The sequence below is a fragment of the Oncorhynchus masou genome, chromosome 28 (genome assembly GCF_036934945.1).
Source record: "Oncorhynchus masou masou isolate Uvic2021 chromosome 28, UVic_Omas_1.1, whole genome shotgun sequence".
Taxonomy (NCBI): domain Eukaryota; kingdom Metazoa; phylum Chordata; class Actinopteri; order Salmoniformes; family Salmonidae; genus Oncorhynchus; species Oncorhynchus masou.
In genome coordinates, this window is record NC_088239.1 from 64,525,673 (window position 1) to 64,539,705 (window position 14,033).

General features: G+C 41.4%; 1 protein-coding gene across 6 annotated transcripts in view; it reads left to right on the top strand.

Annotated features, from left to right (window-relative positions):
* Positions 1-14,033, top strand: part of mast4 (microtubule associated serine/threonine kinase family member 4) — a 215,220-nt gene that overhangs the window by 180,106 nt on the left and 21,081 nt on the right. For all 6 annotated transcript variants that reach the window (XM_064942917.1, XM_064942918.1, XM_064942919.1 and 3 more), the window contains 9 exons: positions 4,910-4,985; positions 5,209-5,418; positions 5,902-6,003; positions 6,444-6,576; positions 11,530-11,591; positions 11,678-11,769; positions 12,670-12,878; positions 13,116-13,254; positions 13,684-13,816. In XM_064942917.1, the coding sequence (XP_064798989.1) occupies positions 4,910-4,985; positions 5,209-5,418; positions 5,902-6,003; positions 6,444-6,576; positions 11,530-11,591; positions 11,678-11,769; positions 12,670-12,878; positions 13,116-13,254; positions 13,684-13,816 (1,156 nt within the window). The remainder of the gene's footprint in view (positions 1-4,909; positions 4,986-5,208; positions 5,419-5,901; positions 6,004-6,443; positions 6,577-11,529; positions 11,592-11,677; positions 11,770-12,669; positions 12,879-13,115; positions 13,255-13,683; positions 13,817-14,033) is intronic.

The following is a 14,033-nucleotide window of genomic DNA, read 5'->3' on the forward strand; positions in this document are numbered from 1 at the left end:
ATATATTTTTTATATAATATATATATATTCATTTAATTTTATATAAATATATTCATTTAATTTTATATAAATATATATATTCATTTAATTTTATATAAATATATATATATATTCATTTAATTTTATATAAATATATATATATATTCATTTAATTTTATATAAATATATATATATATATATATATTCATTTAATTTTATATAAATATATATATATATTCATTTAATTTTATATAAATATATATATATATTCATTTAATTTTATATAAATATATATTCATTTAATTTTATATAAATATATATATATATATATATTCATTTAATTTTATATAAATATATATATATATATATATATTCATTTAATTTTATATAAATATATATTCATTTAATTTTATATATATATATATTCATTTAATTTTTATATATATATATATATATATATATATATATATATATATATATATATATATATATATTCATTTAATTTTATATATATATATATATATATATATATATATATATTCATTTAATTTTTATATATATATATATATTTCATTTAATTTTATGTATATATATATTCATTTAATTTTATATATATATTCATTTAATTTTATATATATATTTAATTTAATTTTTATTTATCCATGTTCGTCTCATTGAGATAAAACAACATATTTTTCAAGAGACCTGGTCCAACCACATAACCCAGAGTGCATTCGGAAAGTATTCGGACCCCTTTTACACATGTTACGTTTACAGCCTTATTTTAAAATGGATTTAAGAAATCTACACACAATACCGCATAAACAGGTTTTTTGAAATGTTTGAACATTTATTTAAAAAAACAGATACATACATACATACATAATTATTCAGACCCTTTGCTATGAGACTCAAAATAGAGCTCAGGTGCATCCTGTTTCCATTGATCATCCTTGAGATGTTTCTGCAACTTTATTGGAGTCCACCTGTGATCAATTCAATGGACACTTTCCAAATATGACATGATTTGGAAAGGCACACACCTGTCTATATAAGGTCCCACAGTTGACAGTGCATGTCAGAGCAAAAACCAAGCCATGAGGTCGAAGGAATGGTCCATAGAGCTCTGAGACAGGATTGTGTCGAGCCACATATCTGGGGAAGGCTACAAAAGAAAGTCTGCAGCATTTAAGATCCCCAAGAACACAGTGGCCTCCATCATTCTTAATTGGAATAAGTTTAGAACACCCAAGAGTCTTCCTAGAGCTGGCCACCCAACCAAACTGAGCAATTGGGGGACAAGGGCCTTGGTCAGGGAGGTGACCAAGAACCCGATGGTCACTGACAGAGCTCCAGAGTTCCTCTGTGGAGATGGGAGAACCTTCCAGAAGAACAACCATCCCTGCAGCACTCTAGAAATCAGTCCTTTATGGTAGAGTGGCCAGACGGAAGCCACTCATCAGTAAAATGCACATGACAGTCCGCTTGGACGAACTGAAAGCATGTATAATCCTACCAATGGGACATTAAAAACTCTTATGTTTCACCGAGTCGTAGCTGAATGACAACATTAAGAACATACAACTGGCGGGTTATACACTCTATCGGCCAGACAGAACAGCAGCCTCTGGTAAGACACTGGCGGAGGCCTATGCATTTATGTAAACAGCTGGTGCACGATATCTAAGTAGTCTCAAAGTTTTTCTCGCCTGAGGTAGAGTATCTCATGGTATGCTGTAGACCACACTATCTACTTAGAGAGTTTTCATCTGTATTTTTTGTAGCTGTCTACATTCCACCGCAGAGCGAAGTTGGCACTGAATCCGCACTCAATGAGCTGATTTCCTCCATAAGAAAACAGGAAAACGCTCATCCGGAGGCGGCGCTCCAGGTGGCCCGTGACTTTAATACAGGGAAACTTAAATCAGTTTTACCAAATTTCTATCAGCATGTTAAATGCTGTGAAAAATGTGAAAAATTCTAGACCACCTTTACTCCATACACAGAGACGTGTACAAAGCTCTCCCTCGCCCTCCATTTGGCAAATCTGACCATAACTCTATGCTCCTGCTTACAAGCAAAAATTCAAGCAGGAAGCACCAGTGACTGTCTTTTAAAAACGGTGGTCAGATGAAACCGATACTAAACTACAGGACTGTTTTGCTAGCACAGACATGAATATGTTCCGGGATTCTTCCGATGGCATTGAGGAGTACACCACATCAGTCACTGGCTTTATCAATAAGTGCATTGAGGACGTCGTCCCCACAGTGACCGTACGTACATACCCCAACCAGAAGCTGTGGATTACAGGCAACATTCGCACCGAGCTAAAGGTTAGAGCTGTTGCTTTCAAGGAGCGGGACTCTAACCCGGAAGCTTATAAGAAATCCTACTATACTCTGTGACGAACCATCAAACAGGCAAAGCGTCAATACAGGACTAAGATCTTTAATCGTACTACAGCGGCTCCATAACTCGTCGGATGTGGCAGGGCTTGCAAACTATTACAGACTACAAAAGGAAGCCCTACCAAGAGCTGCCCAGTGTCACAAGCCTACCAGATGAGCTAAATAACTTCTATGATCGCTTCGAGGCAAGTAACACTGAAACATGCATGAGAGCACCAGCTCGTCGGGTTGACTGTGTGATCACGCTCTCCGCAGCCGATGCGAGTAAGACCTTTAAACAGTTCAACATTCACAAGGTCACAGGGCCAGACAGATTACCAGGATGTGTACGCAGAGCATGCACTGACCAACTGGCAAGTGTCTTCACTGACAGTTTCAACCTCTCCCTGTCTGAGTCTGTAATACCAACATGTTTCAAGCAGACCACCATAGTGTTCTTGGGCACAGAGACTAAGGTAACCTGCCTAAATACTACTGACCCGTAGCTCTCACATCTGTAGCCATGAAATGCTTTGAAAAGCTGGTCATGGCTTACATCAACACCATTATCCCAGAAACCCTAGACCCACTCCAATTTGCATACCGCACCAACAGATCCACAGATGATGCAATATCTATTGCACTCCACAATGCCCTTTCCCACCTGGACAAAAGGAAAACCTATGTGAGAATGCTATTCATTGACTACAGCTCAGTGTTCAACAGCATAGTGTCCTCAAAGCTCATCACTAAGCTAAGGACCCTGGGACAAAACACCACCTCCTGCAACTGGATCCTAGACTTACTGACGTGCTGCCACCAGGTGGTAAGGGTAGGTAACAACACATCTGCCACGCTGATGCTCAACATGGGGGCCCCTCAGGAATGTGTGCTCAGTCCCCTCCTGTACTCCCTGTTCACTCATGACTGCGCTGCCAGGCACGACTCCAACACCAAGTTTGCTGATGACACAGTGGTAGGCCTGATCACCAACAGCGATGAGGAAGCCTATAGGGAAGAGGTCAGAGACCTGACCGTGTGGTGCAAGAACAACAACCTCTCCCTCAACGTGATCAAGACAAAGGAGATTATTGTGGACTACAGGAAAAGGATCCTCAAAAGGTTTAACAGCACCATCGAGAGCATCCTGACGGGTTGCATCACTGCCCGGTATGGCAACTGCTCAGTCTCCAACCGCAAGGCACTGCAGGGGGTAGTGTGTACGGCCCAGTACATTACCGGGGCCAAGCTATACCTCTATACCAGGCGGTGTCAGGAAGGCCCTAAAAATTGTCAGACTCCAGCCACCCTAGTCATGGACTGTTCTCTCTGCTACCTCACGGCAAGCAGTACCGGAGCGCCAAATCTAATTCCAAGAGGCTTCTGAACAGCTTCTTCCCCCAAGCCATAAGACTCCTGAACAGCTAATCAAATGGCTACCCAGACTATTTGCACCCCCACCACGCTGCTGCTTCTCTCTGTTATTATCTATGCATAGCCACTTTAATAACCCAACCTGCATGTACATATTTCCTCAATTACCTCGTCATCGGTGCCCCCGCACATTGACACATTGACTCTGAACCTGTATATAGCCCCGCTATTATTTACTGCTGCTCTTGAATTATTTGTTTTTCTTATCTCTGAGTTTTAAGAAAATGCCCCAAAAAAGTGTGTTAAGGGCTTGTAAGTAAGCATTTCACTATAAGGTCTACTACACCTGTTGTATTCGGCACATTTGACCAATAACATTTGTTTTGATTTGGTGTTTGCCAAAAGACCATGAGAAACAAGATCTTGTCTGATTTTGAACTCCTTGGCCTGAATGCCAAGCATCATGTCTGGAGGAAACCTGGCGCCATCCCTACGGTGGAGCATGGTGGTGGCAGCATGCTGTGTTGATGTTTTTCAGCAGCAGGGACTGGGAGACTAGTCAGGATTGAGATAAACATTAACAGAGAAAAGTACAAGGATCCTTCATGAAAACCTGCTCCAGAGCATTCAGGACCTCAGACTGGGGTGAAGGTTCACCTTCCAACAGGACAGTGACCCTAAGCACACAGCCAAGGCAACGCTGGAGTGGCTTTGGGGCAAGTATCTGAATGTCCTTGAGTGGCCCAGCCAGAGCCTGGACTTGAAACCTCGATTTGAACATCTCTGCAGAGAACAGAAAATAGCTGTGCAGCAATGCTCCCCATCCAGCCTGACAGAGCTTGAGGTGCTTCAACAAAGTACTGAGTAAAGGGTTTGAATACTTATGTCAATGTGATATTTCAGTTTTACATTTTTTGTAATTGTGCAAACATTTCTAAAAACCTGTTTTTGCTTTGTCAATATGGGGTACTGTGTGTAGATTGATGAAAAACAATCAATTTAATACATTTTAGAGTAAAGATGTAAAGCAACAAAATGTGGAAAAAGTCAAGGGGTCTGAATACTTTCCGAATGCACTGTATATCAATGCATTTTTCTGCTGTAAGATACAGTATGTGTTGTAATATAAGTACTGATCTTTCCTTTATATTCTTATTTGTTTGCAGCCCTGGAAGATCCCCATCCTGTTGTGATCATGAGATTATTATGATGAACCATGTCTACAAGGAACGCTTTCCTAAGGTGAGGGGCCTTGTCGCCTGTCATTTGGTATCAAAACAAAATGCCAATGTCTTACATAAGGTTTATTACACAGTGACAAAATAGTTGCTCTTTTTTAGCCACTTCTAAAAGTTTTACCCCCTCTGACCACTTTTGCCACCACTTTCTACCACCTTTAAACCTTTTTACCCTCTCTCTCTCATGTCCTCTCTTTTTAACCCTTTCCACCCCTCCATGTCTCAAGGCCACAGCCCAGATGGAGGAGAGGATCCAGGAGATCATCCGGACCAGCTCCCCGGAGAGCGTGCTGCCGCTGGCGGACGGTGTGCTGGGGTTTGCCCACCATCAGATCATCGAGCTGGTCCGCGACTGCCTGGAGAAGAGCCGCCTGGGCCACGTCACCTCGCGCTACTTCTGTGAGCTCACCGACAAGCTGGAGAAGCTATTCCAGGAGGTGGGTGACACTATTGGTGCAGCTCAGTAATGTTAAGTGGTTACCTTTCCTTGTGTCGTCTACTCCCATATTAATAATCTGGCATAATGAAGGAAAGTAGATGAGGAAAGAAAGCAATAAAGAATAGTGTGGTGCCACCTGCCCCACTTTAAAATACATTAACCTTTTACCATAGTAATAAGCACAGTGTAATTACAATATCGGTACACATTACTGCATAGGATTTTGATACAATCAAGCAGATTCTTTCACCAAAATGATTTGATTTAGAGAGCTCTCTTACCTCTACGGTATTCAAAGTCATTTTTTAAGCACTATTACAAATACAGAAATTCTGTATTGCTCAGTGTCCTCTCCCCTCATGCAGGCTTACTATGATAATCCCTCCCTCTTACTTAATGGTACTTCCAGTCCCGAGCACTGATCAGCTCACAGGTCTGTATAAAATGTTGAGCGAGTGTGTTCTGTTGTGTGTGTGTATAGTCCACGTCCCGGTCGGAGAGCCAGGAGGTGAACTTCATCAAAGAGCTGGTAAAGAAGATCCTCATCGTCATTGCCAGGCCAGCGCGCCTCCTGGAATGCCTGGTATGTCTCGCCTGATTGTCACTAGTTAGCTACCAAACACATGGCAATGACTTCTCACTCACACATATTACACTAATTATACTAGGGCCAGGAGTTTTTCCTGACCATGTGCGGTGACTAGTCAAATCTCTGGGCATTAATACTAAATATGACTTATTTCTGTCCCATGGCTAATCAGAACTACACAAATTACCATGTAGCTCTATCTAAACTAGGTTTGAATTATCCATGTCTCTGTTGTATAAAGAGGAGGCTTGCGACCTGGTGACGAGCCATACAGATGCAATGCATCCTCCTCGCGCTCCTGCTATTGATTGACTGTTACATTATCAACCCAGAGAAAAGCCAACAGCACTCAGACAATGCCTATTGAAACTTAAAACTAAGAGTTCCAGAAGTGTTGTAGTGAAACCTGTGTCCCTGTGTTGTCCTCTCCTCAGGAGTTTGATCCAGAGGAGTTCTACCATCTGTTGGAGGCTGCCGAGGGTCACGCCAAAGAGGGCCAGGGCATCAAGACTGACATCCCCCGCTACATCATCAGCCAGTTGGGGCTCACACGGGACCCCCTGGAAGGTATGCCAGGTTTGACCTTGTAGAAGTTGGGCAGGTAGACAGTGCCTAAACCAACATGAGTGGAGGTGCAGCCAAACATCACACATTAAGATTGAAAAGAGTGCTTTCTGCTGAAAGCTGCAAGGGGCTGTGAACTCATTCCAGTGGTGGCCTGCTAAGTAATCAAGAAGTTTCTGATTATGTAGAAAATAACTTATTTTGTGATGTAAAACCTAAGATGTGCTAGCCTTGATATTCATGCTCTACAGATGACACTGGCTACGTTCCAATTTTTCACCCGTATCCCAAAGTGTACACACCCCCTCATTGATTTAAAAGGAATGGACTGGTGTGAGGAATATGGTGGAAACTCCCTCAAGCCACACTTGCATCAATCCAATATTTTTAACAAGATTCTTATCGTCATGGAAATCCTGGACTTTTAAAATTGTGTTTTCCAGGCGGGGAAAATTATCAAATCTAAAACGTTTTGGATAAGTCATGGAAATATATCAAATACCGTAATTTCCGGACTATAAGCCGCTACTTTATTCCCACGCTTTGAACCTCGCGGTTTAAACAATGACGCGGCTAATTTATGGGTCCTGACAGAGTGGAGCATTGTCAAAAAATCCACTATCATCAACGGGTTTCGAAAGGCTGGACTGCTGCGTGTTGAATGGGCAGCATGAGCTCAGCGGGGTATTTGTTTCCGGATGAAAGTGACGAGAGCGACAATGAAAACGATCCAACATCAGATGAAGCAATTCTGAGGCTATTCAACTCCGACACCGAAGGAGATGACTTCAGTGGTTTCAGTGCACAGGGGAGGAAGATAGTGACCAAGTTCATTTGTTTCAATGTACCGGTAAGCACCTGCGGCTTAAAGACATGTGCGGCTTATTTATGTACAAAATACATATTTTTAAAATAATTCAGTGGGTGCGGTTTATATTCAGGTGCGCTTAATAGTCCAGCAATTACGGTAGTTAATCTTGATGTCCATTTTTTAGAAACAGTTTAAACATTTTTTTTTTTACATATCAACATATGAGCCAGGATCGGAATGCACTTTAGTGCGTCCGTGATTGCGCACATCACCTGCATGTGTGCGAGAGGAGTGGGCCGTTGCTCAAGGAGAGAGAGACAGTCGGACATTGCAGCGGCAGGCAGGTAGGCCTATAAAATATGATTGAGAACAGACTACTAGCTGGGTAGCCAATTCAAAACATATATTGTACCCTGTAATTAACTGTTTAACTATTATTAACATGATTGTTTTCATATATCCCTAAAACTTTCCACCAACACTCGTGAATAAGGTCATACAAAATTGATTTACTTTCTTGAACAATTCATTTAAGCAATTATTTTTGACTGAAAAAATGATTTATTTCACCATTGTATTAGTTGGGATTCCATTCAATCTCGATGAATCCAAATAAGTTTATCGCAAACAGTTATTTTTTTTATGTAGCCTGTCTTTTGGATTATGTGTCTTCAAAACTGGTTTTGTAGATACTTCCAGTTTATTTGGGTATCCAATGTATGGGACATTGCAACGAGCCTGACGTGACTTTAATGCAGGGAAACTTAAATCTGTTTTACCAAATTTCTATCAGCGTGCTAAATATGCAACCAGAGGGAAAAAACTCTGGACCACCTTTACTCTACACACAGACGCGTACAAAGCTCTCCCTCTCCCTCCATTTCGCAAATCTGACCATAATTCTATCCTCCTGATTCCTGCTGGCAAGCAAAAATTAAAGCAGGAAGCACCGTGATTCAATCAATAAAAAAGTGGTTAGATGAAGCAGCTTCTACCGCCAAGCCATAAGACTCCAGAACATCTAATCAAATGGCTACCCAGACTATTTGCATTGCCCCCTCCCTCTTTTACACCGCTGCTACTCTCTGTTGTTATCATCTATGCATAGGCAATTTAATAACTCTACCGACGTATACATATTACCTCAACAAACCGGTACCCCCGCACATTGACTCTGTACCAGTACCCCCGTGTATGGTCTCGCTGTTATTTTACTGCTACTCTCTGTTGTTATCATCTATGCATAGTCACTTTAACTCTACCGACGTATACATATTACCTCAACAAACCGGTGCCCCCGCACATTGACTCTGTACCAGTACCCCTGTGTATGATCTCGCTGTTATTTTACTGCTGCTCTTTAATTACTTGTTACTTTTATTTTTTACTCATATTTTTTTAAACTGCGATGTCGGTTAGGGGCTCGTAAGTTGTATTCGGCGCATGTGACTAATAAAATTTATTGATTTTGATTTGAAATGTGGTTTGTTAGAGAGGACTGGAATAAAAGCCTGCACATGAGCTCTCCTGGAGGATGGTTGACCACCCTTGATTACATAACATTACAACCAAATATATTTTATGCCTTTTTGAAATAATTAGCTCAAACAGGACACGGCCATGAATTGGAGATTGTAAACATGAGTGAAAAATGCCCTTTAAGTAAAATCCCAAATAACAGCTGAAAATGATAAGGATTCCATCATAACCGTCTTCACTGATACCAGAGAGGATGCTCTCACCTGTAGGCTCCGTTGCTGAGGAGTTTGTTCATCTCAAAGTCCATCTCGCAGGGCTTTCGTCTGGATCGCAGGGCCGCGTTCAGACTGATCGAGTGTGTAATCATTAGTCCAACAGTTGCAAACAAGAGTTTCTGTTGGGTAGATTCAGGTGTGTTTATCCCCGTTCCATTTGCTTCTGTTTAAGAAATGTTTTTAAACAGAATTGGCGGTCTGAGTACACCCCTGATAACATGCAAACAGTTCCCTTTCAGAGCCACATACAAACAGCTCGGTGCAGTCCTTCTTGCATCTACGTGCTCTCCTCCTCTCACCTTTTGCCTTCGCTTGTGGACTTCAATGCATGACACATCAGATGTCTGTGACCATGCGAAAAACCTTTCAAAGCCAAACCTTCATATCATAACTGCTATACATAGCCTATATCATTGTCACCAAATTAGTTAACGTCAAGTCAACATAGCTACTAGAACGTGTTAGTAAACCTGCTAAAATCATGCAGTACAGTCAGTAAGCAGTTTAGCAGTTACACCAGCGGGCTCCGTTGACAATCAAATTAATAAAACCAAAAGCTTACCTTGACTTGGAAGAGTTCCTTGTGTTGGATAGTCATAGCCAGCTAGCTAACATAATATTTATCTGTTTGAGCTGGGTGTTTGAGTAGGCTAAACTAGCTAGCTGCATTTGCTAGCTAAGTAAGTGAACGTAAAAAAATATATATTATATTGAAATATAGCAAGCCCTTTCTTGCTCCTCCATTTAAGAAATTATTTTGTTCACAGATTGTTTCTCTTTGAGTCAACTACTCACCACATTTTATGCACTGCAGTGCTAGCTCGATGTAGCTGATACTTTCAGTACTAGATTCAATCTCTGACCCTTTGATTGGGTGGACAACATGTCAGGTCATGCTTCAAGAGCTCTGATAGGTTGGAGGATGTCCATTGGAAGTTGCCATAATTACTGTGTAAGTCTATGGAAGGTGGTGAGAACCATGAGCCTCCTAGGTTTTGTATTGAAGTCAATGTACCCAGAGTAAGGTGGAAGCTTGCTGTCCTCCGGTTACACCAGGGTGTTACCCTACAGAGTGCTGTTGAGGCTACTGTCGACCTTCATTGCAAAACAGTGTTTTTTAATCAATAATTCAGGGAGGTGAATAGATTGTATTGTATCTCATCCAATCACTTCTCACACTTTGTTTTCGAAGCACCTGTCAACCCTACATTGATGACCTGATGAGAATATAAGCATAAGATTTCTGATTGTGAATCTACTTCACCCAACCAGTTTCATCAGAACACTGCAGCCTAAATTGGTTTATTGATCTCGTTTCAGTGGAGGAGAGGAATCATCGGCAAATCATTTATTACATTTTAATTTACGTTAACGTCCTCGTGAAACTCCCTCCGTAATGTACTGAGAGAAAATAATAATATAATTGAAATAAATCCTAATTATGTTTTCGATATTGGTCATTAACGTTTTGAAAGCATTGCTGGAGCAGATTTATTTTTTTAGATAAGATGAATGACTTGTATTACTACTACAGAAGAACTAGTACTAGAAGTACCAGCTACCCAATGACCAAAATATTGTCAGCATTACAGCTAACATTTCTAGCAAGGCTAATATAACTAGCAAGGATAATATAACAAGAATAGAGAAGTTCTAAGATGGTGGCGTAGAGTAATGTCCTGTACTGAACTGACTGCCATCCTAATGTGCCTCTCCTCTCTCCACTCAAACCCCAGCGTTCATTCTGACTAATTAGGAACAAATTGTCTCCCTATAGAGCTGAAACAGATCGACACAGACTGGCTCACTAACCTCCGTCCTCATTGGCCAATGTCTCTTGACTCATTTCCCCTGGGCCTATCCTGTGTGTTTTTCTTGCCCAGTAGCCTGGAGCGCTGGAAGCAGCCTCCTAGGCAGGGACAGATGCTAAGTTACATTAGAAATGTGTTTAGGGTCACTGTTGGGATGACTGAACAACCCACTCCTGATTCGCTAGCTCCTGCTGTTCATACAGTGCTGATGGGAGGGGATGAACACACACGTGCATGTGCATACCCAAATGTACATGCAAGAGACACGCACACACAGGAGTGTTCTGGAGTTGTGGTTTTCTTAATGGATGTCCGACATGTGTTTGTGTTGCTGCCTCTTCTGGTTTCCTTGTAATTTCCCCTCCTGTAGGATTTCTCAGACTCCGCTCAACAGACTGTTTCTTAACTGCCAAATAAAGAGTGTTAATATACAGTACTCTCTATAGGCTTTGACTAAATGTTGGAGTATATAGAAGACATCTGGATTCAAAGGGCACTGTTTTGTGTCTGAAGGTGAAAATGCTGAAATGGCGAAGTTGAATGAAATGCTGACATGTTTCTCTCGGTCCTGCTCCTCTAGAAATTGCTCAGATGACCAGTTATGATAGTGGGATAGCGGAAACACCCGAGACAGATGACTCTGTGAGTATTCGTCATATTTTATTCAAGTTTGTAGTTGCAGGTTATTATTTCAGTAGAATAAAGTTTCTCTCCTCTTGTCCTCCCAGTCCCAGAGTCTGAACGCGGCCCTGCGATCCAGACGAAAGCCCTGCGAGATGGACTTTGAGATGAACAAACTCATCAGCAACGGAGCCTACGGGTGAGAGCATCCTCTCTGGTAACAGTGAGGACGGTTATGATGGAATTCTGATCTGTTTCAGCTGTTATTTAGTGTTTGAATGGGATATGTGATTTGGGTTTACATAAAGGACATCTATCACTTATGTTTACCATCTCCAATTCATGGCCCTGTCCTGTTCATGGCCCTGTCCTGTTCATGGCCCTGTCCTCTTCATGGCCCTGTCCATGATTTAAGTCTACCACGGGACTGACAATGTGTTCCCTCTCAACAGAGCTATGAATGTGTGATTTCAATCCATCTTTATAGAGAAACTGCCAAAATTAAGGAACAACTTGAGGTATGGAGGAGTACAAAGTATATTGAAAGCAGGTGCTTCCACACAGGTGTGTTTCCTGAGTTAATTAAGCAATTAATCTCCCATCATGCTTAGGGTCATGTATAAAAATGCCCATTTGGCCATCATTGTGGCTGCCATGACATTGAAAGAGGAATGTTCAAAGGAACATAGGGAGTTTAAATGGTGTGTGTGTCAGATCTCAACCCAATTGAACACACAGATTCTGGAGCTGTGCCTGAGACAGCTTTTTCCACCTCCATTAACGAAAAAACATATGATGGAATTTATTGTGGAAGTATGGTGTCGCCATAGAGATCCTATTAAATTACGATTCTAATTCCTAATTATATGATTGTCGCATCCCTCCAATAGTTCCAAACACTTGTAGAATGCCAAGGCACATTGAAGCTGTTCTGCTGACTCGTGGCCCAACACCCTATTAAGACACTTTGTTGGTGTTTTCTTTATTTTGGCAGTTAGCTGCATATGACTAACAATGTCATTCTCTGACCGAGCAATATATGCTTGATTTACCTCAGCCTGAACAGTGTGTCTGATGTAGTGTCTTCTCTCTGTAACAGGGCTGTGTATCTGGTGCGCCACAAGGAGACCAAGCAGCGCTTTGCCATGAAGAAGATCAACAAACAGAACCTGATGCTGAGGAACCAGATCCAGCAGGCATTTGTGGAAAGAGACATCCTGACCTTCGCTGAGAACCCCTTCGTGGTCTCAATGTTCTGCTCCTTCGAAACACGACGACACCTCTGCATGGTCATGGAGTATGTGGAAGGTAGGCAGCCATTTTTTTTCTTACTTTTCTTTCTTACCAAAACTGTGGAAGACAGGAAGCTCACCAGGGGGATAAACTGCTCTAGAAATACTGGTTAATGTTGTTCAGCCCTATTATTTACCAAAAGTATTACCAATTTTGGGTTTGGATTAATCATATGTTGAATGTACTTCATTGTAGTATACAGTATTTTAATGTCAGAATTAACTCGGTAAGACTGTGTCTGTATGCCATTAGGCGGTGACTGTGCCAACCTGTTAAAGAACATGGGCCCCCTGCCTGTGGACATGGCCAAGATGTACTTTGCTGAGACGGTGCTGGCTCTGGAGTACCTGCACAACTATGGCATCGTCCACAGGGACCTCAAACCAGACAAGTCAGTCTCTAATATCGCTATAGTATAGTCGGCTACTATCACTGGGAATGTAGATAGATATAATCTAATCTCAGATCTGTTGGTGCTGTTAGTGCTGCTTACCCTGGTAAGACAACACATGTCATAGTCGTTGGCAAGACTGCATGAACAGATCTGGTTAGACACCCTTCAGACTGCTGATCTTTACGTTTTTAAAATAGTCAGTCACTTTGGTCATTGATGTCTACCAATCACATTTATTTTATGAAGCCCTTTATATATGAGCAATTGTCACAAAGTGCTTTACAGATACCCAGTCTAAAATCCCAAACAGCAAGCAAAGCAGATGCACAGATGTCACTCATTTACTTATTGTATTCTGAGCCAGATTTGGAGATCTATCTTCATTGGTATCTATGTGATGCTCGTGTCTTTCTCCCCCACCCTCAGTCTGTTGGTGACCTCCATGGGCCACATCAAGCTGACAGACTTTGGGCTGTCCAAGGTGGGCCTGATGAACATGACCACTAACCTGTATGAGGGACACATAGAGAAGGACGCCCGAGAGTTCTCTGATAAACAGGTACAGTGTGTAGAGATGGATTGGCATTCCACCTACAGTATAGGCCAGTCTTTCTCACTCATTTATAGTTTCTCATAATTAAAACAAGCAAGCAGAGAGAACATGACCGTTATGGTATCCAGTTTGAACACTTTGATGTGCTCAGACTGAATACCTACAGCTTTCAGGTGATTGTTTATCAAATATGACTGTTTCAAGCCTCAACGCTTCACCAAAA